The sequence below is a fragment of the Solea senegalensis genome, linkage group LG14 (assembly GCF_019176455.1).
Source record: "Solea senegalensis isolate Sse05_10M linkage group LG14, IFAPA_SoseM_1, whole genome shotgun sequence".
Taxonomy (NCBI): Eukaryota; Metazoa; Chordata; class Actinopteri; order Pleuronectiformes; family Soleidae; genus Solea; species Solea senegalensis.
The window spans coordinates 6,580,243-6,606,815 of record NC_058034.1 but is presented as its reverse complement, the minus strand read 5'-3'; the positions used below and the strand labels follow the sequence as shown (position 1 = coordinate 6,606,815).

At 38.4% G+C, this 26,573-nt stretch overlaps 2 protein-coding genes across 5 annotated transcripts in view; both read right to left on the bottom strand.

Moving 5' to 3' along the window:
* The window catches only part of LOC122780892 (protein furry homolog-like), a 60,463-nt gene extending 39,868 nt beyond the window's left edge, over positions 1–20,595 (bottom strand). For 2 of the 4 annotated variants that reach the window (XM_044044271.1, XM_044044272.1), the window contains exon 1: positions 3,927–4,684. In XM_044044271.1, coding sequence (XP_043900206.1) covers positions 3,927–3,999 — 73 coding nt within the window. In that variant the 5' untranslated portion in view covers positions 4,000–4,684. Of the gene's footprint in view, positions 1–3,926; positions 4,685–15,652; positions 15,723–20,459 lie in introns of those variants that run through there. The other 2 variants (XM_044044273.1, XM_044044274.1) reach the window with 2 other exon arrangements.
* Positions 20,596–21,458: 863 nt separating this feature from the next.
* ociad2 (OCIA domain containing 2) lies at positions 21,459–24,092 on the bottom strand. The gene is made up of 7 exons (XM_044043392.1): positions 23,969–24,092; positions 23,749–23,833; positions 22,490–22,543; positions 22,330–22,377; positions 22,109–22,247; positions 21,819–21,893; positions 21,459–21,653 (listed from the first exon to the last, which is right to left on the bottom strand). Exons 1-6 carry the CDS (start codon positions 24,062–24,064, stop codon positions 21,821–21,823), a joined length of 495 nt encoding a protein of 164 aa, XP_043899327.1. The 5' UTR covers positions 24,065–24,092; the 3' UTR covers positions 21,459–21,653; positions 21,819–21,820.
* Between the last annotated feature and the right edge of the window lie 2,481 nt (positions 24,093–26,573).

Below are 26,573 nucleotides of genomic sequence, written 5' to 3'. Positions count from 1 at the left end.
TTAAATAACAACACCTTTGACAAATGTATTCATCATTATGGAAAACTAGTCAAACAATTGTTTTGATGATCAAATAGGAAAAAAACATTACAGGCCACTATTTACCTTAAATAAAGAAAATATTTTAAATAAATAAAAAATGTGTAATTTAATTAAGAATAAAGTAATTTATAAATTAATGTATTTTCTATAGCGCAAACAACGTGGGAAAGTGGCAGGGCCAGTTTAGTCGTGTTGGCTGTGTTGTGGTCTAGTTGTCCAGCAGCACAGAGAGCCTTTCAAGCATTTCCCTCTTTGTTTACTGTGCTTTACCAACACCCTCAATGATGTCACATAGCCAAGCTCCTCATATCCAATCGGTGGCATGTCCTCTCCCCCCTCCATCCTTCTCTTGTGTCACACGCTGGGTTAGTTGAATGGTTCATGCACATAACCCCAGTGGTTGTACTTATTTTAACAACAACAACAACAACAACAACAACAACAACAAATGCAATGCAATAATCTTAGTTTTTTCTTAAAACTACTCCCTGCTATAATACAGGAAGTGAAGTTCCTGAAATGTAAGTGTTCATATCACTAATGAGTCCAAGTCCATCTTCGTTTCCCATTCAAATCCAAATACAAAACTTCAAGCAAGCTTTTCTAATATGTAAAAAAGATGGGCTTGCTTGGGGCTAAATCTACTGACGGAGGTTTCCAGGGTTATTGAAAAATATTCAAATGAGCAAAAGCTAGTTTTAAAAATATAAACAACTTTTTGTTTTGGTTTATTTGCATGTCTACCTCAACATGAAAAAAAATGGAAATCTGCTACTCAAGAAATAAAAACACTAGCATCTTAAGTTTTCAATACAGTTTAGCCTAAAGGATCAGTCACACTGAAAGAACTGAAAGGCTGCAGCTTTAGTGCTCAGTATCATTATAAGCATTTTCTAATATTTAGCATCAGAAAATGCTTATTATGTTTTGTTGTGAGAGGCACGTTCTGCCAAGGTTCCATGGTAGTGCTTAAGAAACAGAGCACTCCGCAGGATTACACAACTACAAGAGCAGCGACTCCACCTTGTCACAGTTAAAATAAAGCCCTCCCAAACGACTGCTCACTTCCCCTGTCAGGACAACCAGAAACAACAGCACAAACACACACATACTGTTGGAATGCAGGGCCGTGAGTGCGTCCATCTTTTCAGAGAAAGACAAAAGAATCACTGCCGGTGTTTATGCGGTGTGGCAGTGCCAATTCTGCTCGAGTGTCTCAACATGTTGAGTCTCTGACAAGTTACTACAGGTTTTATTTTTCCAACATTAACCACTTCCAAATAAAAAAATCATCTAAAAGATGCAGGTCAAAACTAACTTGTTCAAAGAGCCTAAAAAATAGCCACTGCAAAACATTTCTTGATTGAGAAAACAATATACAAAAAGGCATGCTCTCAAATGAAACAAAAACTAATATATGATAAATAAAACTTCCACCTACCAAACTGTGTCCTTTATGTATTACTTTATTGCTGAAAATATCATTCTGAATATAATTTAGAACAACATAAACAACAAAGTTAGAAATGAATAATATATAATTGAATATACATGGCTGGAACTACTACTACACATATGCACATAGGATTACAAGTCAACATCTGGACAATATTGCAAAGAGAGGTGCTCAGAGAGTGGTTGTGGCCGCTGGTGGGCGATTTTAGTTGCTACAGTCAGCCAATATTGTACATCAATAAAATAATAACAATTACTTTGACCAACCATTATTTCTGCTGCAGACTGGCAGAGGTGGCAAGATCTAAATCATAAAGGCTTGCTAACTGACATTAGAAGAAGTGAAGAGGAATTCAATATGTTCAAGGAGTACAATACTCTTTCCTCGACCAGTTACGACATAATTCAGTCATTTATGTATATTTTGGCACAAAGAGCTTTCAAGTTAAAAACAATGGCTGCTGAAAGACATTTTACTTGTTTACAGTTAAGGGAGTTCAAGCCTATCCCGACACATACAGACCAATGGTTAGGGTGACCCCTATGCAAGATCCTTTTGGATAAACAGAGACAAATATTTTTGAATTCACTTAGAAACGTCTGAGAAATTTAACATTCTTATTGGTCTAATCTACATGTCTCTTGACTGCATAATGGAACTTGGATATCTAACACAAGAAGAACACAAACACCACATAGAAAAGTTGTATTGTGTTTAAGTTAATTTTCTGCTTAGATTTGTTTACCAACAAACCCTGGCAAAAGACCAACTATTAACATGACGCCTTTAAAAATATTCATTCCATCTTCTTCATGCTCAATTATCAATCTCTCCACCATCCCACATTTATAATTTGTTTATTTTAATTTATTTAATTTGGTATTAGCAAAATTTCAACCACAAGAGTATATTCAACTCTGCTGACCAAAGTGCACTGTAAGACCTTCTGGTACAGTCTTCAATTAATTTAATTCCAACAAGATACTGTATATGATAACAGCAACCTAATATAAAGGAAGAATCTCAAACTCCAATGATTGGCTCAAACTCCAAAACTACATATGTTCTTATTATGCCAACAACACTGTATTTTTTGTCTGTAAATGACACTCTAAATAGTGTTGCTACATCATCATCAACGTGGCCTTAACTACATGATGTAATGCCTCACCTCATTTACCCTACAACTCAAAAGATTTCTCAGAATCTTTTGTAATTTTGCCAAAGGGACATCAAAAAAGATCATAGTCAGATTTCATAAATGCTACATTTGAATCAATCAATTAATGGTTCAAGACCAAACTACACCTCTGATCTAACTGTTACCCAACAGGGCTCTTGATGCCAACTGATCTCAAAATCAACAAGGCAGAGTCACTTGGATGCCTTAGATATCATACAGCATTTCTGGACCAGAAATGTGTTCCACAAGTTCCACATCTAGACCAGACATGTAGGGTGCATCACCAGTTGTTATCAGTATGTCTGCGTATGCGTTTGTGCCCATGTATGAGAGAAGCAAAAGGGACGCTAATGTCATGTTCTCATCTGCATTAGAAAAAGTCTTTATGAAAGTCCCTGAAAATGAGACTGGCTAAACATATGCCGTTTTTAAAACCGAGACAATTGTTTATGGTCAAATTGCAAAGGAAACCAGTAATGTCTATAATGTATATATTAATACAAGCAAAAGTGGAGTGATGAATCAGCGCCAACAGTTGGGCAGTAAAGATTGCTGTTGCCATCCACCTTTGACCATTATTACATTCCAGTGAGACTGGAGTGGCAGCGCCTTTTCGATTCCTGATGCAATATGCAATGTATGGGAAGCTAATAATAGGAGGGAAGTAGAAGACTGATCAATAGTAGAGAAACATTATCTGCCAAGGAAGGGAAAGAAGGGTTATGAAAGTGGGGTGAAAAACAGGAGAGTATGTAGGATGGTGCAGATTAGAAAACTGAAGAAAGATGCGGATGTTAAAATAAAAAGATGTAAAGTTCACAACTTCCACAATATGAAGAAATAAAGAGAAAGCTGCAGGCAGCCAGTTTTTTTTTGTTTTTTTTAAGTCCACCTGTGTTATGAATCATCAGATCACATCACATCAATAAAACATTATCTGAGGGACAACTAGAAGCCAGTAAAGCAATGATGAGCACAGGGAGTAGACTGTTGAATGAAGAGGCTAAATGCAGCCACCTGCATACACATCATATAAGTATAGCTAAACCTGGGCTAAACATAATCAGTCATCCTGACAACTCCATCAATAACTACTTTGTTATACAGGGAGGAGATAGGATACCTATTAGTATGAATTGCAAGCAAGCGTACGATTGTACACTGGCTCTGCTGGCTGTGTGGTAGATAAGTCTGATGGCCAAGTGTGGTATGTAAACATGTGTGCAACCTTGGCAAGGTACTCACAGCTGCTGCTCCAAGACTTGAGCAGAGATTTGATGCTGATCTCGAAGAAGACCGAATCCTGCAGGCTCAGCATAGTGGCTCCCAAAAGTTAGGCTTCACCACAAGGCACAAATTTTACAAGTCTCCTGCCACTTTCAAACATTCCACTCCTCTCGAAAATGTACAACTTCAACAAAAAAAAATCTTTACACTTTTGACACTTGCAGCTCCTCTTGGCTGTTTAGAGCTGGATACTATCCTCCACAGGTGCTAGTTAAATGCATCATCCTGAATGACTGCGGCTCAGGAAACGAGATCCAAAAAGGTGCTATCACTTTGTTTCCTCCACCTAGTTCACTGAAGAGAGAAACTGCATTGGCAGAGGAGGAGCAATAGCATTGCCTGGCTACTTAGAGAAGAATTTCACCTCAGCGCTTGCTGCCCCTTTGCCAATCCACAGAGTACCTCATCCCCATTTCAGCACAGAAAGTCCAGAAAGGCCGAAGACAAAACTGCGTGAGAACTTTTGTTCCTGATAGGGGAGTAAGAAGCCGCAGAACAGTACACGATAGAAGTCTGAACAATGCACAGCAATATTTCTCCTTCTCTTCTCTTCCTGTGTGTGTGTGTATGTGTGTACCAGTCCTAGCCCGCTAGCACTTTCAGCCACCCTCCGCCTCCACTCAAAACTCTCTCTCCCTATCCATTTGCTCATGAGCAGCCCCTCCTCTTCCCAGCTAGCTCCTGTTCTCTTACTGATGCCTGCTCCTTTTCTCACTGAGTGAGAGACGAGCTTGTTTCAACAGCAAACAGAGGGAGGCAGGAGCAGTGTGGGGGTGGGTGATGTCATCAAAATGCTGCGAGTGTTCCCTGGCCGTGGTTCAGCAATGCATACGCATGTCAGAGCTGCTACTGTGCTGCTTCTCCACTGGCCTATCAAAACGACACTTCCTGTAAGCTCTACAGCAATACTGATGCGTCATCCCTGACTGCAGTAGGAGGGAAAGGAAAGAATGGGAGGATGGAAGAAAGAAAGAAAAAAAGAAAGGATAAATTGAACATGGGATCTTGTCAACAACATTTAGACCTAGTCTCGAGTCATAGCTTCACCACTAAATATTCTTATGTAGTATATATACCGGTGTTGAGAACAAAGTAAAGTGTTCTCTAGCTGCAATGAGAGAAGACCAAGTACATTAAGAAATTTCAGAACAAACCATGGGACAAGGAAGAGCAGTGTTTTTCTCGTCTCAGATGATGGTATGTTAGCAATCGCAGCCGATCTATTTGCTAACCTAAGTGTTCACACCCAGTAGAGTCATAAGCATTACATCATGCCCTGTCCAAATGCTACCAGTCATTGTAACACACAGAATGATACACAACCGCACTACACAGTGCATCAGAGAGCAAATGGCTCACTGCTTTTGCGTGAATGTGACAGTCTCGTACATCTAACATCTTTTATTTAGTCTTATTTTGGTCTTTCTTCCTGCCCATGAGCAGACTTTAAAAAAGATATTAAAGTAATATTAGGCAAGTGCAGGATGAAGTTTGTAAACAAAATATTCGGAAGGGAACAGCACTGGAGAGGCTACAGAAAACAAATGCTCTTTGTCTTATTTTAGTTCAGTCTCCATTTCTCTCTCGCCCTCGGTCACATGTCCTCCACTACACAAGTTATGCAAAATGAGGCAGGGCTCTTTGTAAACAAACACAACACACAGCAGAAGCTTTGTCAAGCTCTAGCTGGTGTTACCCTGATGCAGGCTTCCACTGTGAAACTCTGCCTTGTAGTGATGTGCTGGGCGGGGATTTTTATGACCCATTATGTAAGCCTAACCTGACCCACCAAGCCTGCAACTGTATATGTTAATGAACTGAACCCGACTGACAAACCACAAATTTACCAATTCTTTATTTAGGTATTTAAGATTTATTTTTCTTATTATACAATGAAAAATATCAGGTGTCTCACAATGAGTGCTTTCCAGACTTCATAAATTTAGTTTGTTAATACATGCGGCATCAATTCACTATTTGACTAAATGCACCTGGTAGGTAGTTCTGAAAATATTTTTGTCATAAAATGAAAAGTTACATAGGATTCACTGGTGAAAATAAGCAGTGACATATGTGGCTAATTCTAATTAGAAAATCAAAATTAATGTCTCTTAAAGTATTACATTGCATTAAATCGTATCCTATCGAATTGACCCCTGGTCAATTCCCTTTAATTTTTAAATGGCATTTGTACACTGCAGCTCCAAAGCGGATTACATATTTTCGCATAAATAAAATGCCTGTGGATATGTAAACACATTTTAAAACTTGATATCACTGGATGTAGGGTTTGATTAAGTTGAACACAAAGAACACAGATAATCATCCTTATCAGCAAACCTAGGCACAAATTGTTTTCTGTAAACCAGCTTTATTGTTTAAGTAATGCTGAGGAGTAACTGACAACATCATGTCTCTGGAAACAAAGCTGAGAGCTTCTACTAGAGATGATGCAAACTGAGAACATTATGATTGACTTCCTGGAAAGAAGATACCACTGATGAAATAATCCTGACTAAATGTACATTCATGGCCAAATTATTGTAGCTCCATTCACAAAGTGGGAGCAGTGACTGACAGTTAGTTATCCTGACTGCAGACAGAATAAGAGAGCTGTTCTTCCCAGGAGCTCATAGGGTGAAGGATGCATTTCCTGTCCTAGCCTTTTTGAAGGGCAGTGGTAGGAAAAATAATCGATAGGAGCTGTAATTCAATCCCTGACCTCCCCAGTGGTGGCTGGGCTGCAGAGGACACACCATTTAGATACATCTCAACAGTCTGGGTATGCAGCACAACTGTGCAACCTGCACTGATCCTCAATTCCAAGCACTCCCTTGTGTCAAGGAGCCAGCAATCTCATATCTCCAAATAATTATCCAGACAGAAACTATGTACATTTATAGACTAAGGTTTTGAAACCTTTAATATGATTAGGCAACCCGAACATCCATGGTATAATGCTCTGTAGATGTGATACTGAACAATCACGGACAATTTAATAAACACACCCTTGCATATGTCACAACCAGTACTATAGACACAAATTCAAGCACATTTCAGAATGGAATTTGCTTGAATTTGCAAAATAATGTCAGGAAAACTTTAGTAAACAGTACTTAGGTTTTACTATAAGATAGATAGGTTATAATAACTCAGTTCGACCAATTACTGGCCTGTAGGAAATCTGTAGCTCCAATGAGTGACAAAAGACCTACATAAAGCATAAGATAGCAGATTTTTACACAACCCTAAATGCTTTTTCTACAAGTTTAATTGTTAATCCAAGAGGGAGAGAGAGCACAGCAAGATCCACTTGAGAGCTGGATTGGCTTGAGATGGTGTAGCAAAATAAATTGGATACTAAGTGTTTGTGCATTGGTATTTTGACATGCAGATACCACCAAAGGCAGCCAATAAAATTATATTTATAGTATTATTTTATTGTTTAACCAAACAATTACTTTTCTTTTGGAGTTTGTAATCTAAAATTTTAAACATTTTCGTTTTTAACAGTGTAAATGTTTTCACCCCAAATCCTGATAATTATTTATCTTTTAGTTTATTGGCAAAAAAATTAATACACCACCCAAGTATGTTTTTATGAGTGTATGGTTGCTTTACAATAAAGATTGTTTGGTTTTCTTAGAATAATAAGCCTTTTTTTTTACTAGGTACTTTCAGCAAGAGCCTAGCTTTATAGAGGCCACCATCTTGTACCGCCACATTTCTACAGAAGCCTCAAACTGAAAAACCAGATTGTGCATTCCACACTATGAAGCAAAAGGTTACTATGCAAATGAAGAACATCCTTTCTGGTATTCAAAGGTCAACGTAGTTCCCTCATGCTCTTGAGAAAGGGAGGGGTGAGCAGAGACCTCCTTTAGTTACAGTCTGCAGTCTTACCATTAGAGGTCACTAATTCTTACACACTAAACCTTTACAAAACTTGATGAATAAGTTTGTTCAGCCCATCTACACACAGAAATCACTTGCACATTACCATGACTACAACCTTCAAGTGCAAATTCATATTCAATCAAATGCCGCAAACACACCCAAATCACAAACAGGAAACCTGCTGCACCCATTTACTAAATAATGTCCCAATCAAACCCTTTCAAGAAAGCTCAAGCTGTTCATCCAGACACTGGGTGATGTCACTCTGTAAAAAGAAAGAAAATGACAGAGAGAAAAGAGTAGCACCACCTTATATAAGACAACTTAGGTTGCACCAGTTCAGCAACAAGGGAGTGGTTCTCTCATTCTAACACCAGGCAAATTATAGAGGAATGAATACATCATTCCACTATACCCATCTCTCAACTACTGTAAAAAAACAACAACACATCACCTCCTTAGTAAAACAACTCACCATTGTGACCCCTGCCACCAGCATGATGTAAAAAGGAGACCTTTCTAAAATGACGGATGTTCCCTAGTTGGAAAGAAAGAAAGGAAAGGTGTGAAAACACTAACCCCGTCAGCTTGACGTCTTTCAGCATGAACAGTGACAAGTCAAATAAACCAGATTTACTAAGAAAAAGAAACTTTATTATGACCTCACAGTTCACTACAACTCAGAACTAAAGTCATATCTGCCAATGTTGTGTGGGTAAGTTGCTGAAAAGTCATTTGTGGGGAGGCTACCAGTCTGGGAGTGTACTGCAGAAGAGAGCTCTGTCAAGCTTTAGCCATGAGCAAACAGGAAGAGCAAGCATGCTCCAACATGTAACACAGCAAAAAGCCATACTAAGAGACAGACGACAAGTCATCACCCAAGTGCTGGTACAGACTTAATGGCCGGCACACACACCTTATTCATACATGCATGACACACACATATTCAACCTTTAGCTAGCATTGACATAATAGTAGACCTAACAGTGTCAGCCCAACACATGCTTTAGCACTTAAACGTCTGCTGGATTTTTTTTTTTTTTTTGCTTAATAGTTTAAAAAAACCTTCTACAGATACCAATTGTGGTCTAAATATTCTATTTTAATTTATATGTTCTGATTATACAAAGCTGTATGTCATACTTTCAGACACAGAACCTGCATCCTAGCTTTAGATGGTTTTGCATGCTGTTTTAGATATTTAGATATTATTATCCAAAAGTAATAAATACACTCTTGAGATGCACAACATAGTCTTGACAGCGGTCTTCCTGTGTTACCAAGTATGTGTAAATTTGTCTCGAAGTGCAAAAAAGCCCTAAAAATAGTCCTAATACCTTTTTTCAACATATTAATCATGTTAAGTGCGACAAAGAATTACCAGTTCCCCAGAAGGGTGGGTAAAGCTGGGTTTAAAAAAAATTAATCTTAAAATTGATCTTTTAATAAAAGCAGTTTTCGGTTTTTGGTGCACAATGTGAACATGATAGTCTTAAGTGACTGCAAGTCTGCATGTTTGTTACTGCTTACTTTACCATCTATGTAGAGCCAGAAATACTTGATACCAATTTGAATCAAATCAGGACCTTGTGAACCGGAATCAATTCAGGAAATCAGCAGCGATACCCAGTCCTGGTTAAAGCTGACATTTTTGGACCATTTGAAGTATACAAACTTGGGAACACTCGAGCAAGCACAAAGCTTTGACATATTACTATTCAAGTTGTTAATGGGTTAGCATAACAAACGGTTGCTGAAGTAAGTATTCAATAAACAAACAGCAACTAAATTTACTGTCATTTTAACCATGACTTGTCTCAAAAACTACTGTACTGAGGTATAAATTGGACTGCTGAGAGTTGATACTAACTTCGCCTCATGACTAGACTCAAAACAGAAGTTGGATTAAGCCATTTGAGCAGAGCTTGTTTGCTGAAAACAGCTGCCTGATGCTGCGGGCAACTGGGATAATTGGAGCAGCGGGAAATGTATTTAAGAAAATAAAACTCTCCAATTCTACACAGAAGACAATTCATTTATTTAAAACAAAATCAGGCCATAATCCAGCCCAAACTCTGATTCTTTCAGACAGTATAGTAAGTTGGTACCTTCATACCTTAGACAGAGCCCCTTAAAAACTACAATCAGCATCACATTAATCACTGCAAACCACTGCACCTCACTTTATTCAGTTTTCATCAGTGGAGTGGCAACACCTGCTGATTCCAGTTCCTTCTCCTGGCAAAAGCGTCACACTCTGGGCTGTTCGGGAACTAATTCTGATCTTAAAAACATTCAGCGCAAACCCCTATTATTTACTTCTTCGGCTCAAGCATTACCTTTTATAAACTTTCCATTGCATTGTATTTCACCATTTTGTGCCACAGGCAAAGGGCAGCACAGACCCGACTACATGACAAACTGACAGCTGAGCTTTGGGGAAAAAAAGAAAATACTGTATAACTAACCTCCCACACCTAAATGTACAGTATAAAGAGAAAACGTTGGGTACATTTTATTCAAGCTTAACATATGCAGATAAACAGTGTGTTTTTGTTAATTAGCAAAAACGCCCAACCAAAAAATCTGTACAAATTACGGCTGCATCCATATGCATGTGAGTCACCTGTACCTTTAAAACCTGCTCGGTTAGTGCGGGCTGGCTTGGAAGAGTCATTCAGTGGTTCTACCTCCATTGCCGGATCAACCGGATCTTCCTCAACGGTCTGCCCCATGGCTAGCAGGCCCAATCGTTTCATGCGAAGAAGCCGTGGACCCGTATCCCGGGGCAAGGCTCCCCAATGGTCAGTGGACCCCTCCCCTGAGATGACAGTCGGAACCAGGCTCCTGAAAAACTCCATGCTCGAGTAGACTTTTTCCTTTTTTCATTCAGGTTTGTAGTCCAGCAACCTGCACCGTACGATTCGCCCACAAATAATACCTGCCTGCCACATCTTTCCCATTTACTGACAAGCATGCAGACACGGCGCAGTCCCTTGGCCCAGCTGTGACCTACGTGCAGCAGTTAAACATTAAACGGTGTTTGTGAGAGCCATTAGCGCTTCCCTTACAGACCAGAAGAGACACCACTGTCAGACCTTTCAAAATCGTCAGTCTCTACCAACTAGTAGACGAGGTACTGGTGACTATAGCTAGCCAACGTGACGGATACTGCAACATTACCTGTCTGCTCACATTGGAAATAGACATGGCACTTTTCATAGGTCATGATGTAATTGTGAGTAGGCAGGGCTACGCATGAGTGCCAGGCACTATCTGGGGTGGGACTAGAACATGTTCCACAGGAGATAACACAAGCCTGGGCAACCAGCCAATCACAACAGAGAAGACACCAGCCACACCCTGCCAGTCTGTGTTGCTCACCAGTTTAGGAGACTAAAAGCAGAAGAAGACTGACTGACAGACACTACAAGAAGTCGCAAAAGCTCCAAGCTGGTCACACGGACGTGCCTGCATTTACTGATAGCCCTTATCGTAGTCTGAATGGTGTTTCTTGTACGCATTAATACACAAACACAAATGCTTGGTTTCTTGCCAACTTACTCCTCCAACAAGAGCACTCCCATCCTTACTTTTACTTCTATCCGATAATGTTGAAGAGAAGCAGACCGACTAAAGTGATGGGGTCTGCGAAAGAGTGAATGACAGACAGCGGTGCTCTGCTTGGCTGCACAGTTGGTACCTGCAGCAAACTCAAACCCTTCCAAGAACCACTAGCTGGGGGACAGTAAGCCCTCACTGTCCATTTTTTTAAAACTCATCTTAAAACCCATTTTTATTCTTTGGCTTTCAACTCCACATGAGACTCTGCTCTTGTTTTTAGTGTTCTATTGTTTTTTTCTCTTAATATTTTTATTGTTTTAACATTATTATTGTTTTATTGTTTTTATTGTTTTAATATTTTTATTGTTTTACTTTTTGTTTGATTTCTTTTCATGTCTCAGTTATGGCTGCTTAAAGCGCTATATAAATAGAGTTGAGTTGAGTAAGAGGACTATGCTGTGCTGACTATCGTCATATAGAAATTATCTATTTGTTGTTCTTTGGGACTGAGTATAAATATTAATGATCCATTTCAGCACAAACACAGCTAGTCACATACAATACAAAAATGAAAGATCACTGTGGCACCAGTGTGCAGCAAAGTGTTAAAGTTAGCATTAAACCTTTGAAATAGGTATTTTATGCTGATTTATCATTAACTATACACCACAATATGTTAACTGGGTAATGTGATACACAACGCAAATTTATATCTTTAAATGAAGACTCCATTTAGATATACAATAAACAGTAAGATTCAGATAAATTAAATAGAACAAAAACTGAAAAAATGAACTACATTAAAAATTGAGGAATTTTCTGCTGAAGCACAGCTGTGTAACCCAGTTGGAGGACGAGTAACAGTGTGTTCACATGCACTGATATTTCAGCCTGGTTTTTATGTTTTGAGAAGCATTTAACTCATTGTTCACCAAAGTTAACTTTCTCCCCACTACATGTGTGTGTTTGTGTCTGCACTCACACACAAGACACTGAAATGGGCAGGAAGAAAAGAAAAGAGAAATGATGGAGAAAGACGTTAAAAACAAACATAGATTAAAAATAAAACAAGCAATATATTGTGCAGCCCTAGTAAAAACAACAAAGCTGATGGTGCCTGATTAGATCAGAGGTAAATGTAGAGTAAATGTACTTGCAATAAAAGCACTTGATTGTTTCTGGTTTATTTTTGCCATTTTGCACCACAGGGTTTTAAAACAAGTATAATATAGATATACACCTTGCAGAGCAAAGCAGAGTTTAATCATAAAGACAGACCTATAAAAAGTTAAAAAACTGAGCAGAACAATAATTGAATAAATCATACTAACTCACAGTAAGAAGTAGGGAATAATTATATTCAAAGCACAATTTAATACAGCTCCAGATAGCTATAATTTGTTACTTTCTGAGGCTCAAGTAAACTTTTCTGGTCCGAGAAAAAATTTAAGAAACTACTGCAAAAATGCACTGTGAGTAAGACCAGTAAGTGTGGTCAGAAATGTATTAAGGAAGCGCTTACACCCTCTACTGCAGTGTGTGAAAATGTCATTGAGATGATGTAATTGTTTCACTATATAAACCATGTCAGGGGAAGTAAAACTTGTTCAGTTTCTGTGTAATTTCTGAAAGTGATACACTCAGTCTTCACAGTTACATATTCATTTCTCATTCTTCTTTTGTATTATACTTATGCAGCAAGCAGGCTAGGTGGAAGAATTAAATTATTACAGCAGGGTCAATGCTTTCACTGAACTCTGCCCTCTAGAGGACAGTTAGCAGACAACATGCCAAGCCACACAAAACAAATAGCTGAAATCTACTGACAAGCCCCAAATTGCTGAGTGAAAAGGAAAATGCTCAGCAAGAATTAATGGCGAACCACCAGAAAGTGTTTTGCAGCCTGAGTCTGCATGGATCACAAACGCGTGCAGAAACCTGAACTATGAAATCGCTCCATTTGTCAAAATCTGTGACTTTTTTAATAAAAATTAATTCAATAAACATTTTCCTTCATCAGAATGCATTCATTTACTGTACTGTTAAATCACCATTTTACTTTAAAAGAGCAACAAGCACATGGCTCTTAGAAAAGCAATAGTCCATTAAACTTTGAAAGCAATAGACCTGTAATTTTTCCACTTTTCCACTGGAGGACAAATCATGTCACAAAAGGATCATCATAATTAATGATTGTCCAGCATGTAAAGAAATAATAATGTAAAAAAGATAGAAGAGATAGCAATATGCTTTTTAAGTAGTAAGGTGGGATATTTGTTAAAAGGCAAGGATACAGTGGCTGAGGCAGCACAACCCAGTAGAATCTCTAAATAACCCAGAGAGATGGATAACTGATGAGGCAAATAAAGCCTTTACTCAGTCTATGCACCACAATGGTCAGTGCAGGCAGCTGTGGTTTGCTGGGGCCAGGTCTGTGCTGCTGTTAAGTTAGAACAATACCCCTGCACAGGAGGCCCAGATCCCTATCAACCCAGGAATGTGGAAGAGGAAGCTCTGGGAACAATGTGCAGCGTTCCTATGCCATTCTGGGTCCCACCCGCATCTGCCTTGTTCTGCTGAGAAAACAGGAAAACTAGTGGGCTGGGGCCCAGAAGACAGAGTCTGTTCTGCAACCAGCTGGGGCTGGAAAGTAAGCGGTTACCACTTGCAGTCAGTCTCACAGCTTTGAGTTAGCATACATCTGAAGTGCTGCTCAACCACTGGATGTCAGCAAACATTCCCAGGTCCACAGTGATCAAAACAATGTTGCACTGCCCCCTAATGGTGTAACCAGCCAATAAAATATCAAGACTGCAATCCTGTAAGCCAGTGAAACAGTTAACACCAGCTACATATATACAGTATTCTAATATTGAAACCCAAATTCTACAATACTGAGCAGCTTAACAAACACACTGAATGAGACATGCATACATAAGTCCAGATCTTAACATAAAAACAAAACCACTTACTCATTTGCAATGCAACATGTCACAATTAATGGGAAGGTTTACATACAAGCAATGTGCAAGAAAAAAAAACACTGTCTGACAAATACAGTAAATGTTTAATTTCCCCAATGTGTGGTCACACATTTTGCTTTCAGTTAGCACCCGTAATATATAGCATCTTCTTTTCGCAGCCTAATGTTGCAATGTTCAAAACACTAATTGCTTGTCTCACACCAGTTGCTACTGCATCTGTATTCAGTCGGTTTAACTGAACAGCCAGCCCACAGTTTTGTGATTGGTCAAACATCCAGATTGAAAAGATAATGAAAACAGAAAACAGGTGTCTCAAATAGATCAGTAGCAAAAAAAATAACTCATGTTGGTTCAGACTTCATCCTTTATAAGAACATAACAAAGGATGGTTCATTCATCTGCAAACAACAACATAACACGCTACCACAGATGTTAAGACACAAAAAGAGATCAGGCCAGTTCTGCCAAGTCCTGACAGACAGTTGTGAGGCAGCCACAGAGAAGTTGGTTGTCACTGTTGAAGAATGTGACCCGGCCAGACCCTGCATCAATTACCATTCCGAGATCACACTCACCACCCAGAGGCAGAAATAATATACTCCGTAGCAATTGGTAAAAAACCTGTATAATACAGCTTCTCAACTTTTACATAGACCTCGACAAGCAACAATGACATGAGCAAAGACCTAGTGATACTACTGTGAGTGTTTAACATTGTGTTGATTTAAAGGTTATTTTTTCTCTTTCACTGTGAATGATGTGAACAACAAAATGTTTGTGCAACAGCTAGGTTCATGAGTTCATCCTATTTTCATGTAATAAAGGGATTCTTTGTGCCTTTGTTTGCTTAAATAAAAAATGAAAGTAATGAATTACTGTATTAACCCATTCAATGTTTTACTCTGCAAAACCAGCAGCTTCTGCCTCACCGAGATGAAAAACCTATACCAAATTGTGTCTGCTAAATATACAATTTAAGTCATACCTGAAGGTTTTCAGAAAATTAGACAATGTTTAACATCCCACTCTTATGCATTAACATGCATAAGAGTGGGAAATCTATACCCTATAACTGCAGCATAAGCAGCAACTGAAAACATAGCTTTTCTTCTTTCAGAGTGCAGCAAAAGAAAGAGATTAATCCAACAACATGTTCATTCCCACACTACTTAGCTTGCTGTTTCTGTAAAACATTGGTGCACAGTGGAGCACAACACACTTAGCCCATGTGTGGCTTACCTTAAGGCCATAGAGCAGGGGTCGGAAATGTTAAGAGAAAGGAAGGTCCACAATTTCACTGAACAGGAATCTGAAACAGAGAACACGGATGTCAGGCCTCAACAACTGACAAGAAGACAGACACAAATAGGGTACAAAAAACAATACTGTTTAGTAAGAAATATCGTTCTTTTCACCAAACTATACCTGTGTACATATATATGTATATATATACATATATATACATGTATGTGTATATATATATATGTATATATACATGTATGTGTATATATATATATATATATATATATACATATATACATTATGTGTATATGTATATATATATACACATATATATATATATATATATATATATATATATATATATATATATATATATATATATATATATATATATATATATATATATATATATATATATATATATACTAGACAACAGCCACAGCTATACAGCTCTGAAGGCCTAGTGCTATTTGACAGTTTGGTCTTGGTCACAGCAAAGCGATGGGTCCATTTACTGTTAGCTTTAGCCCGACTTGCTCTGTACTGGGACTGGATTAAAACTTCCCCCTGAGCTGAGTAATAATCTGAAGATTACCCACAACATCCGAGAGGCAGTTACATAAGCAACTAGAGCCTTCCAAAACTGTACTCTCCAGCAAGTTTATTATCATAATAGGCTCCTTTAACTATCCAGTAAACACATGTGTTGGTGATGAACATCTTATTGGACATCAACATTAGCTTGACATGAATGAAAAGATTAAGTACAGAAGACAAGAGACTTGTTATCATTATCAAACTGAGGTAAGAAAGGAAGGAAGAAGCCACTGAGTCACAGAGCAGCCAGACAGAGAAGCTGTAGTGTGAGAACCTCCACTCTAACACTGTGATGGTGAGAACAGGACAGCACACATATCAAGTCTAAACAAAACCTTGCAAACCAGCAAAAACCTTGACAGCCCAAAACCCATGTCACAGTTTAACACTTTTACACCTACCCTATCCCACCCACCAAAAACAGCAAAACAGTAGAAAATTCTCAGATGCAGTCACTCACTTGTCACACTGACAGACCTGTGAATAAAATATCTGACTTCCTGCTCCAGCTCAGCAACTCCAAAAAACAAAAACTGTGACCACAGAAAAAAGGGTAAGCCAAGCCCTGTGCACATCCTGAAAGCTGTAGCAGACACAACCACAGACAAAGCTCCATATTTAAACACATGCATTTCTGTGGTAGCGCTAAAACATCTCATATCAACATATTTAGATTTTTGTGTTAGCATAATAAGTCATAACCGTGTACAGTGCACTGGTTTGAGTGGAACATGTGAGAAGAGCTGAAGGTCCATGAAGCTGACCTGATCAATGGTTAACTTTCCTAATCCTAATATATTAAGTTACCCTACAGTCCAGCACACAGCATGGATGCTGATAGGAGGAGGTTAATAGTCCATCCAGGTAATTAAGAATAACCCGTACAAAGACAATATTTACCAGTCTCACTTTGCTGTCTTTTCCTCCATCTTTCTGTCACATATCAACTTCAAATATGCAACTACTTTTCGGTACAGTTGTCCTTTCAGCTCCTTTTTAAAAAAACTAATTTTGCAAAACAACTGTACAACCATCATCAAAATTTAGAAAACAAACTCAAGAATATGTTATGTATTTATTCACAGTACTTGTCTTGAAGAATTTGGGCTAGTTAGTTTTATTCGGAAATAGGCAGCATACTACAGTAAATTGGACAAAGGGGGAGAGCGTATGTGGCTCCATCCAACACTAAATGACAGGCCTGGACTGTTTTAATCACTACCTTTTGAGTGGAAACATTTAGTTGGCTTCTTCCAACTAAAAAAGGAAGTAGATTTAAACAAACACCTTTTGGCATGTTTCAAAAGATACGCCTTTTATCCTTATCTTTCACCGGATGACACGTATAGCCAGAAAATATGAGGCTTTGATGTACCATCACTGGATCCAAATATGTCAGAAACACTTAGCAACTCAGCCAAGGCCCTCATGAGGGCAAAGGCAGGGTGGTTTCTTTGGCAAAGGCAGACCCAAACATCAATTATGCTCCAAACCCTGTCTCCAAAAGCCAAGGATAATCTTCCTCAGCAGGGCTCAATTATAGGTTATTTCTAGCTAGACTTGGTCCTTATTGTGTACGACATTACACCAAGTCTTTCAGTACAATCAATAAAATAGGACCCATGTAAGTGAAAGTAAGTTAAGTTGTGATTTATGCTGTGCTGGACTGGAAAAAGGGGATATTTTTGTCAGCGAAATTAAAGAAGATGGCGAAAAAACTACAATTTTCCAAAACAATTTACAACAAACATTGGTAAAAATATTAACACAGAGACACAAAAAATCTGATAACAATTTGATAACAATCAAACAAACTCATTATTATTTGTATCTGTACTGTTTGACTGGAAGCCTTTATTGTATGCATTTGACACCAAATAGAGCATCACAATGCCAACCAAAGTACAATTTGGGTTGGGTACAATGCTCTGTACTACAAATATGGTTCCTAGCATTCATAGAAGCTGCTCACTCAGGGATAATATTTAATTTGCACAGCAGGGCCTAGTGTCTTGTTTGTTTAAGTGTCCAGTTAATAATTTAGCCATGTGCAAATACGGACGCAAGCACTTCCATATTCAGCTGATCAGCCTAGGTATTGTAAAGGAAATATTCCGTAATCTTGACAAATAGTTGTGGAGAAGACTATTAGGACATGGAGGCTGCCCATGAGGAACCAGGTGAACTGTGTAAAAGGTCAAGGGCCATAAAAGCAGGTGCTGAAGATCAACAAGCCAAGCCAACACATAATGTTTGCTTTCACAAGATGACAATATGATGCACATTAGAACCAAAGAATAGGCTAAGAATAGGAAAATAAACTTTAAATAACAAAATAAGGTGATGTTGAGGAGAAAGCGGGATCTATGCAAGCAGCCATCACCCAAAAACTTTAAAGTGACTGATCACTGATGCAGCACCACAAAATCGCCCAGAATATAATTTTTGATTTAAAGGATTATTATATGAATTAAAAATTGAGAAACTGATTTGTTATTTCTGCATTACATAATGACTGAAATGCTGAGTTGACAATTAATCCTTGCAGGAAGGCAGCTTAGTGAGGGGCCACTGAGGGGGCATTTTACAGAACTTTTTTTATCCCAATACCTTTCAATGACATGAATGTCTTACTGGATTAAACCAAACACACTAATTCACTGGTATAATGCCCTAGATAATCACATATAGATAGATACGTGCAATCTACGAGGATTCCTCTAATTTCAATATCTACGAGAGACTACACATCTGTACCGCCATTAGAGGCTTATCCCAGCAGGGACGAGAGATGAGTCAGTGGCAAAGACCCATGGTACAATATGCCAAACTTCAAACAATAATTTGAAGTTTAAATAAATTGCCCATTCAGAACAGCATTTTTGCTTGGAATGCCCATCCCTAAACAGACATTCTGTCTGTTCACAAGACCAAAAATAGGTGCTAGACAAGTCTGACTGCACAGATGTGTCAGCATGTGTGCTGGGCTGTGTGTGTGTCTTTTTCACTGTAATGATGCGAGGAGTCAGTAGGAGCTGGGCTATTCAAAGCACTACTCATGCAGCTGTAACTCAGATTTCAACCAATAGAACCAGTGTTGATATTGTGGTGGTGAATACAATTAAATCAACACGTGAGCTGAGGAGACAGTCTCTGCTGCAATAATCAGGGAGGCAGGGAGTCAAACTGCACATAGCCTGATGCCAACTACCGTTTGGGGGCACAAAACCACTGTCAACAATATTTCTATTTTGATAGAGCACTTACACAATCAGTACGACATCGGGTCATTAAATAAAATTATTTTATTGTATCAATATTTCTGTGCACTCCAACAATTCACAAGTAGTTACTGTAATAATCAGTTATTCATGCATATGTTCACAAAGTTCTCATTAGTATAGTCCACCCATGAGGACCCAAGTGAACTGACTTTTCTTCTTACTGTGCTTTCATCTACAGTTTGGCCATCTCCACCTCCAGCCTTACAGCAGACTGACCAGATTCCTCTGTCTGTTCAAGTGCCTCTTTCTACCACAAATGAACAAACGTTTCCCTGTGAGTCTGTTGCACTGAGGAATGGGGAGAATGGGGTGCTTTTGAAGGGATGTTAGTAGCAAAACTGACAGTTCACTCACTGTCACACATGTTTTTTAATCTTTTAGATGTCAGCAAATAAGACAGTTCCACATCAATTATCTTAACCGTTACCAAAAAGAGACCTAACTAGGTTGAAAATGGCTAACACACATTGTAGCTTTTACTCAGCAACTAACCTGGTGTTGATAGTGCACTGGGCAACCTGCTAATGTTGAGCAGCATGCTAGCTAGCAGCAGCAACTTGGATGTAGTTTATCAGGCAATTGTCAACTATGGGTTCGCATTAAACACGCTAGTATGGTAGCAATGTCAACAGCCAAGCTAGCTACCTGATTGAGGTAAACACAGCACAGGAAACAATGAACTGTTCTTCGTACTTAAGTTTAACAAGGCAGCTACAATCGATGAACTCACAGCAGTCCAGGAGCCAAACTCCTTGTTTAGCATGCTACGGCAGCCAATTTTTGGGTACCACAGTTGGAAAGCTAACGTTAACCTCAGCGACAAAGTTAATCATGGAACTTGACGTAAGCCGCCGTTAATTACATTAGTTAGCGACCGCCGCGTCCTCGTTTACTTCATTACTCGTTAAGACGATGTTACTCACAACTTTTGTTTCCTCTCCCTTTACTTGAGCAGTGCTGCTAGCTTGCAGAGGTTTTTTTTCGTTGCCGAACAAGCTTCACCGTCCTGGCCCTCCTCCATTGGAAGGATTTACGTAGTGGTGTGATTTTTTTTTTCTGTCTCTTTCAGCTTTGGGAGAGAGCTCCACTGTCAGAGCAGACGGCAGCCTGTTAGTCCCGCCTTCTTCTCTGTGATTGGCTTGTGTGGTGTAACGCCCACACTAAATACGGATTTCTGTTTCGCCAGATACGTGGCAATCTCGAGAAAACGACCTGTTGATTGGATGACGTCCGGGGTGACATTCACAAAGGTTCGCTTTTATAAGCGACGTACATATGACACTGGCAAATCGTAACGTCGTACTACAGTTCCATATATCTGTAATTCAGTTTTTACTAGTAAGATTCAAACTATTTTGTCATTCATGTGTATATGTCTTTTTACGGAATAGTAAACATCAAATTCCGGTTTCGGATATCTACAACGTCATTATGACTAGTCATAGTCCAAGATCGAGATATCTTTAATTATCCTCAATTGAAGATTTCTACATTGTCCTCTTTAGATAATAAAGTTTTAGATAGTCAGAATGAAGTTGCAGATATCCTGAACTTTGATTGTGACTGATTGGTTTTAGGCAGGATCAACTGTTCAGTAGCAAAGTACACTGAGCATATCTTAATCAGGATGTTTTTATTTTATTTTAAACATCAATAGACAATAAATAGAATTCAAAAGGTTCACATTAACAGATTGCCTGAGCTGATATGCAAAGCAACATTATCAACCATCAGATCCACATTGCTGTATTGAGTTTAGTCATGCTGAATTGCTTAAAGTAATTTAAAGTAATTATTTATTTAAAGACAAATACTTTTTTAGTTTTTTAAAAAACGTTTTAAACTCATTATAGAAGGCTGAGCTTCTGTGCTGTGCTTTGACAATACGGTTTTGAATGGGGAAAAAAAGTGGAAACAGAACATAGTGAAGTAGCTTTTATTCTGTGTATGCATCACTGAAAGGAGCACAGCTTCCCCTAGTGGCCGGTTGTGCATGGTTTGACATGAATATGAGAAAGGTCAGAGCATATGAAAACAGATTTATGACAAACTGGATGCATTATAGGAAAACAAAGCACAATAAAGCTAACAATCAGTGACCAACGGTTCCCAAGAGTCTGAAAAATAAAGTAGAAAATATCAACAGAATATTTGGTTTATTTCAGTGTCGGTGCACAAAACTAAACAGAACATGAATACCAGCATTCTAGACTATATACATATACATTTGTGAATGCGTCACAGCAGTCTTATGTTTCCACAACATCACATGTGTCATTTACCTCTAGCTTTTGGTTTCCTCTGTAGGTGCAGCTGGGACCCCTTTCTTGCACTCTTCACACACATGGTGGCACTTTCTGTTGGAATAACATTCTGGTCAGTGACACACATAAGTAGTAAGAATATTTAGCACTCCCCTATATCTGAAGCAAACACCAAGTAGAGCAGAAGTTATTCTGAACTGCTTTGTATCTGCACAATGTATTATTAATTGTGATTATTCTGACACAGCATCACAAACTTCTGTCTTGACATTATGATATTAAGATCTACAAATTCAGTGTTTTCCCACCTGTGTCCATGGCCAAATTTAGGACCTCCCTTAGACCAAGGTCCAAATCCAGGTCCTTCAATCCCAAGCGTCTGAAACTTGCTTCGACAAGTACTCATGTAAGAGGCTTTACCCACTGCATAACCAAGGATCCCAGCAACTGAAACAAATGACAAATAATTGTTAAAGGCCATGTTAAAAGACTGTTAGTGAAACAGTGAAGTCTACTGTGTCATACTCACCTGCTAGTTTTGGAAAGGGACCAAGTCGCTTGGATTGCTTCCAAACACCTGCATGGAAATAAAATAGAAACCAAATGGTATCAAGTGTTGTCAACAAGTGGTGTTTCTGTAAGGCGTCATTAAATAATGAAGGAAAGGAGCATAAAAATGTGTGCTTTACCGTTGTAGATCAGACCGCCAGTGACAGCCATGCTGCCCAGGGAGAGAGGGAGAGCTAGATACAGAAATTACACAAAGTAAAAAAAAAGGCAGCTGATGCTGATCGATGACATGCAATGACAAAACATCTGGAGTTGTACTGTACAATATTGAGAATTATGTGTGATTCATTACACCAGCCATAAAGGTTTAGAGTTCATGACAAGGTTTATTTATTTATTTATTTTTAATTAAAATAGCGCAAAATCCCTTATAGCTAGCTTACAGTAGCAATTTTGTGCCATAAGGCTTGTAACTTTAAGAAGTGCTTGGTTTGGTTTGAGAAAGGAACATGGTTTGGGTTAAAATCATGCCATCTCTGTCCTAATTTCCAGGGCAAACTAATCAATAAACCTTTTTGATACATTTCCTGCCAACTGGACTGAAAAATTGAAGCTTTGGGAAATAATAGCACCAACATCTGGTCATATAGGGTTATATTTCCTGGGTAGGATTTGTACATCATTTCCAATTATTTAGCCAAGTTGAATATTTTTTAAGCTTATTTATTGTCACAACCATATGAACCACTTTGGTTGAATTGTATTAATTTAAGTTTTATGGCAAAACTCAACAATTCATCATAGGTCATGGGAAAAAATGGGACTGATTTCTCACTATTGACAGTTGTAGTGGGTGATGAAAGAATACATGGAACAGCTGCGTAGCTGACAGTGAGTGAAAAGGACAGAGATCAACATTCAGTTAACATTTTTCACTTTGTGGAGTCTCTTTACCTTTTGGTATCTGGTCTGTCAGTGACATCAGAGCTGTGTGGGTGTGCATGACAGGCTAATCCTTAAATCTCTTGTTTTATGTTGAAGCAGTCGTTTAGAAGAGTATCTGGTTTTTCAGTGGCCCTCCCTCCGTAGCTCCACACCCTCAAGATTCCAAACCAATTAATTTAATACAAGGGATTTTGTGAAAATAAACATAGTATAGGTATGAATAGTAGCTTAAGTGATATGCCATGGAGTGACTTCCCCATTGAAGAATGTAAACACAAGGTCACAAGTGAATGGATTGTTGATAAATGAGCCCTGCCCCCCTCAATGTTCTCTTGCAACATGTGGAAGAATATCCAGCCATGTTGCGTGGTCTCCTTTGTTGTGTTGTGACCTTTGGTCATTTGACAGATTTGTGGGCTTTCCAAGTTGCTATTTAGTCAGATGTAGAATATTAAAAGGTATGTTTGTGTGTAGATATCGAAAGTCAAAATACCTCTGTACCAGAAGCTTTCCTCTTGGCATTCTTTCCAGACCTTTCGAACATCTTCTCTGTGAATGTGACCATCATTTGAAGGACACTGTAGGACAGACAGGGTGAGACACAGATTTCAGTATAACGTTACTCACATGGTTCATACTAAGAAAAGAAAAAAAGGTTTCATATTAGGCCTGCTTTGTTCATCTCCCTGTAGAAATCATTTGTTATCGCTTACCTTCCACTCCCCCTTTACTGCAGTGGGTTTAGTACCAACAGCTACTGCTTCCTCTGTTTTACCTTCTGTAGTCTGTCCACTTGTTTCAGAACTCATGGTGTAGAGTGCTCGCTTCTAAGTGTGTACTATGCAACGACAATATGCTCAGCCAAGTACTTCCCTTCTCTTTGAGTCTGACTAGCTGTAATTGCTCCTCCCTCTGCCTCTCTTAAACTCCACCCTTCTTTAAAAAAACAAACATTTGAATGAAAAACATAGTGGAGGCTCTGTCCACAAAGGGCTGTTTCACCATCAAACAAATAAGTGGCATTGTGATAAGTGAGTTGGGCAGAAATGAGCAGAAAATAACATGTTTAGCCATGTTTAGAAGAATAGTTTGTTTCTCCATGAAGCACAAACAGTTTAACAATAATCCCTCTAGTACTCTTGTGTCCTCTAGTATGGACTCACCTCTGTACACCTACAATACCTTGTATGACACACCTTTATTTGTTGTAACAATTGATTATTTGATGGTAGTTAAAGGTCAGCTCTACCATCGGTTTCACACTGCTTATCAAACTATTTTCAAATAATTAACCTGTATAGTGAATAAAAGTCACCTTTGGTTGATTGCAGAATAGGTAGAACTTATACATAACTAATCATAATTAATAAAGGAAAATAACCTTATTCTCTGGCCCCTCTGTATAAGCCTTATGCAACTATAACGCTTTTCAGGACAAAAAACTATGGGATGAAATTATTGGATGAGATTTGTGTGACCACAGTGTTGTATAGGAGAACAAATATGCTGTTTTCTACTTAATAATTCTTAAAAACAAAACAATAATTTGTGCTGTGTAACATTTCTGTTCTTCTCCAGGTACCCTATACTAATTACTAACATTGTATGAGTAAACTGAGTAAGTGTGATCTATGAAAAGTGATAGTTCAAAGTTTATACTTTAGTTTATAGTTAAACCATTTTTAAAGCCCTCACAATAAATCTTTACTTTACTGCCACTTACACCCAGCTCTACACTAAAGGCAATGTCACATTTCTTAAAATGGTTGGAAAATTAATTTGGCTACAAGTCAATTTATGATGCAAATTCACACCAATATCCAACACTATTTTACAAGCTAATTCACTGACCATTCACTCACGGTCAAATAAATGACACATGAATGAGTCAGCATTTCTCAATGACTGTTTTTCAGTTTTTTTTTTTTTTTATCATTAATTATTATTATTATGATTAATTGATTGATCAGCCAACTTCTCATGTACAACACTGTAAGGCTTTTGAGCCTTTTGATATAAACAACAATAAAACCGACTATTAGGTACAGAAAATATTGAAACATGTACAACCCCCCCAAAATGTATAAAATAATGAAAGGAAAAAAATACATTAATTACTCCATTTGTGCCAATCCCAGCTGACATGGGGTGAACGGCACAGAAAAGTGTGTTATTACTGTGTGTGGCTTTATTCTTAATCTTTAAGCAGTTATAGTTCAGTTCAGTTCAACTTTATTTGAATAGGGCCGATTTATAACATGACTTTTTAGTTATTATAGAGAAACACAAGAGGGACACAATGACAAAGCAACCAAGTGCTTTGTCAAGAGTCTTTGACTCTTATGAGTAATGACCTCAACACATCGGATATCAGGAAAAAGCACCTGAAGAGACTTCATTTTCTTTAATGGCGAAAGGACTTTGATTAATAGCTTTACAAATAATTATTGACTCATATTTAACCTTTTGTTTGACCTCTTTGTATGGCAGGTATTTTTGCTGCAAAATAAAACTTACACAAATATGTGACAGATATGTTTAACAGAAGGGCTGGTAAATCCTGTCTCATTGTGATTATGCACCTCTAATATAGGCTCCCCAGAGTCAAAACTAAAATTTAAATTGCCACTTTATTAGCAGTTCCTGCTAATTGAAAATTAGTATATAAATATATTATTCCCTGTTAATCTGTTAATAAACCCTCTGTTAATAAAAGTAACACACTGGACCATTAATATTACTTACACAAAAAACAACTTGAAGGAACGCAATGTAGCTGGATTTGATTGTGTACCTTCGTTTTGTTGACTACGTAGGACTTCCAGTCACATGACTAATGGTGGTTGCTGAGCGTGTTGCTGAAAGTGACGGCAACCGACCGACCTCCACACCAGTGACCACGCGGGGTGTCACAGATGGCAGGCGGTGATGCGTCGTAGTGGGGTATATTCTCGTACCATCGCCATATGAGACCAAAATGTATGAAGCACCGTCACTAAACTTCACCCGCGGGGTTAACAATCAAACGAACCAATTCCCGCAGCTACGTACACACACACATACACTGGCAGGGAGTCAACTTATCGCTAAACTAACCAATCACATTCCATCGTGGGCCGGCTTCAGTCTTGCACGAGGAAATTCTGATGATTGACATGCTGATAATAATTCCTGAACCAATAACATGCAGCGATAGAGCGGCCTGTTTGGGATCAACAACCAATCCTATTAGTGTATAGGCGGGGTCTATTTTTCTCCCCGCCTTCTTGTGCCATGACACCTCAAATAACCAATCACTTACGAGCAAAGTCAGAGGCA

Excerpts from the sequence above, each read along its gene's own strand:
- ociad2 (XM_044043392.1), bottom strand. The coding sequence starts at position 24,064 with ATGAGTTCTGAAACAAGTGGACAGACTACAGAAGGTAAAACAGAGGAA. Across the intron at positions 22,544-23,748 it reads GGAAAGCTTCTGGTACAGAG|CTCTCCCTCTCTCCCTGGGC; the intron begins GTATTTTGACTT and ends TTCTGTATCTAG. Across the intron at positions 21,894-22,108 it reads AAATTTGGCCATGGACACAG|AAAGTGCCACCATGTGTGTG; the intron begins GTGGGAAAACAC and ends TTATTCCAACAG.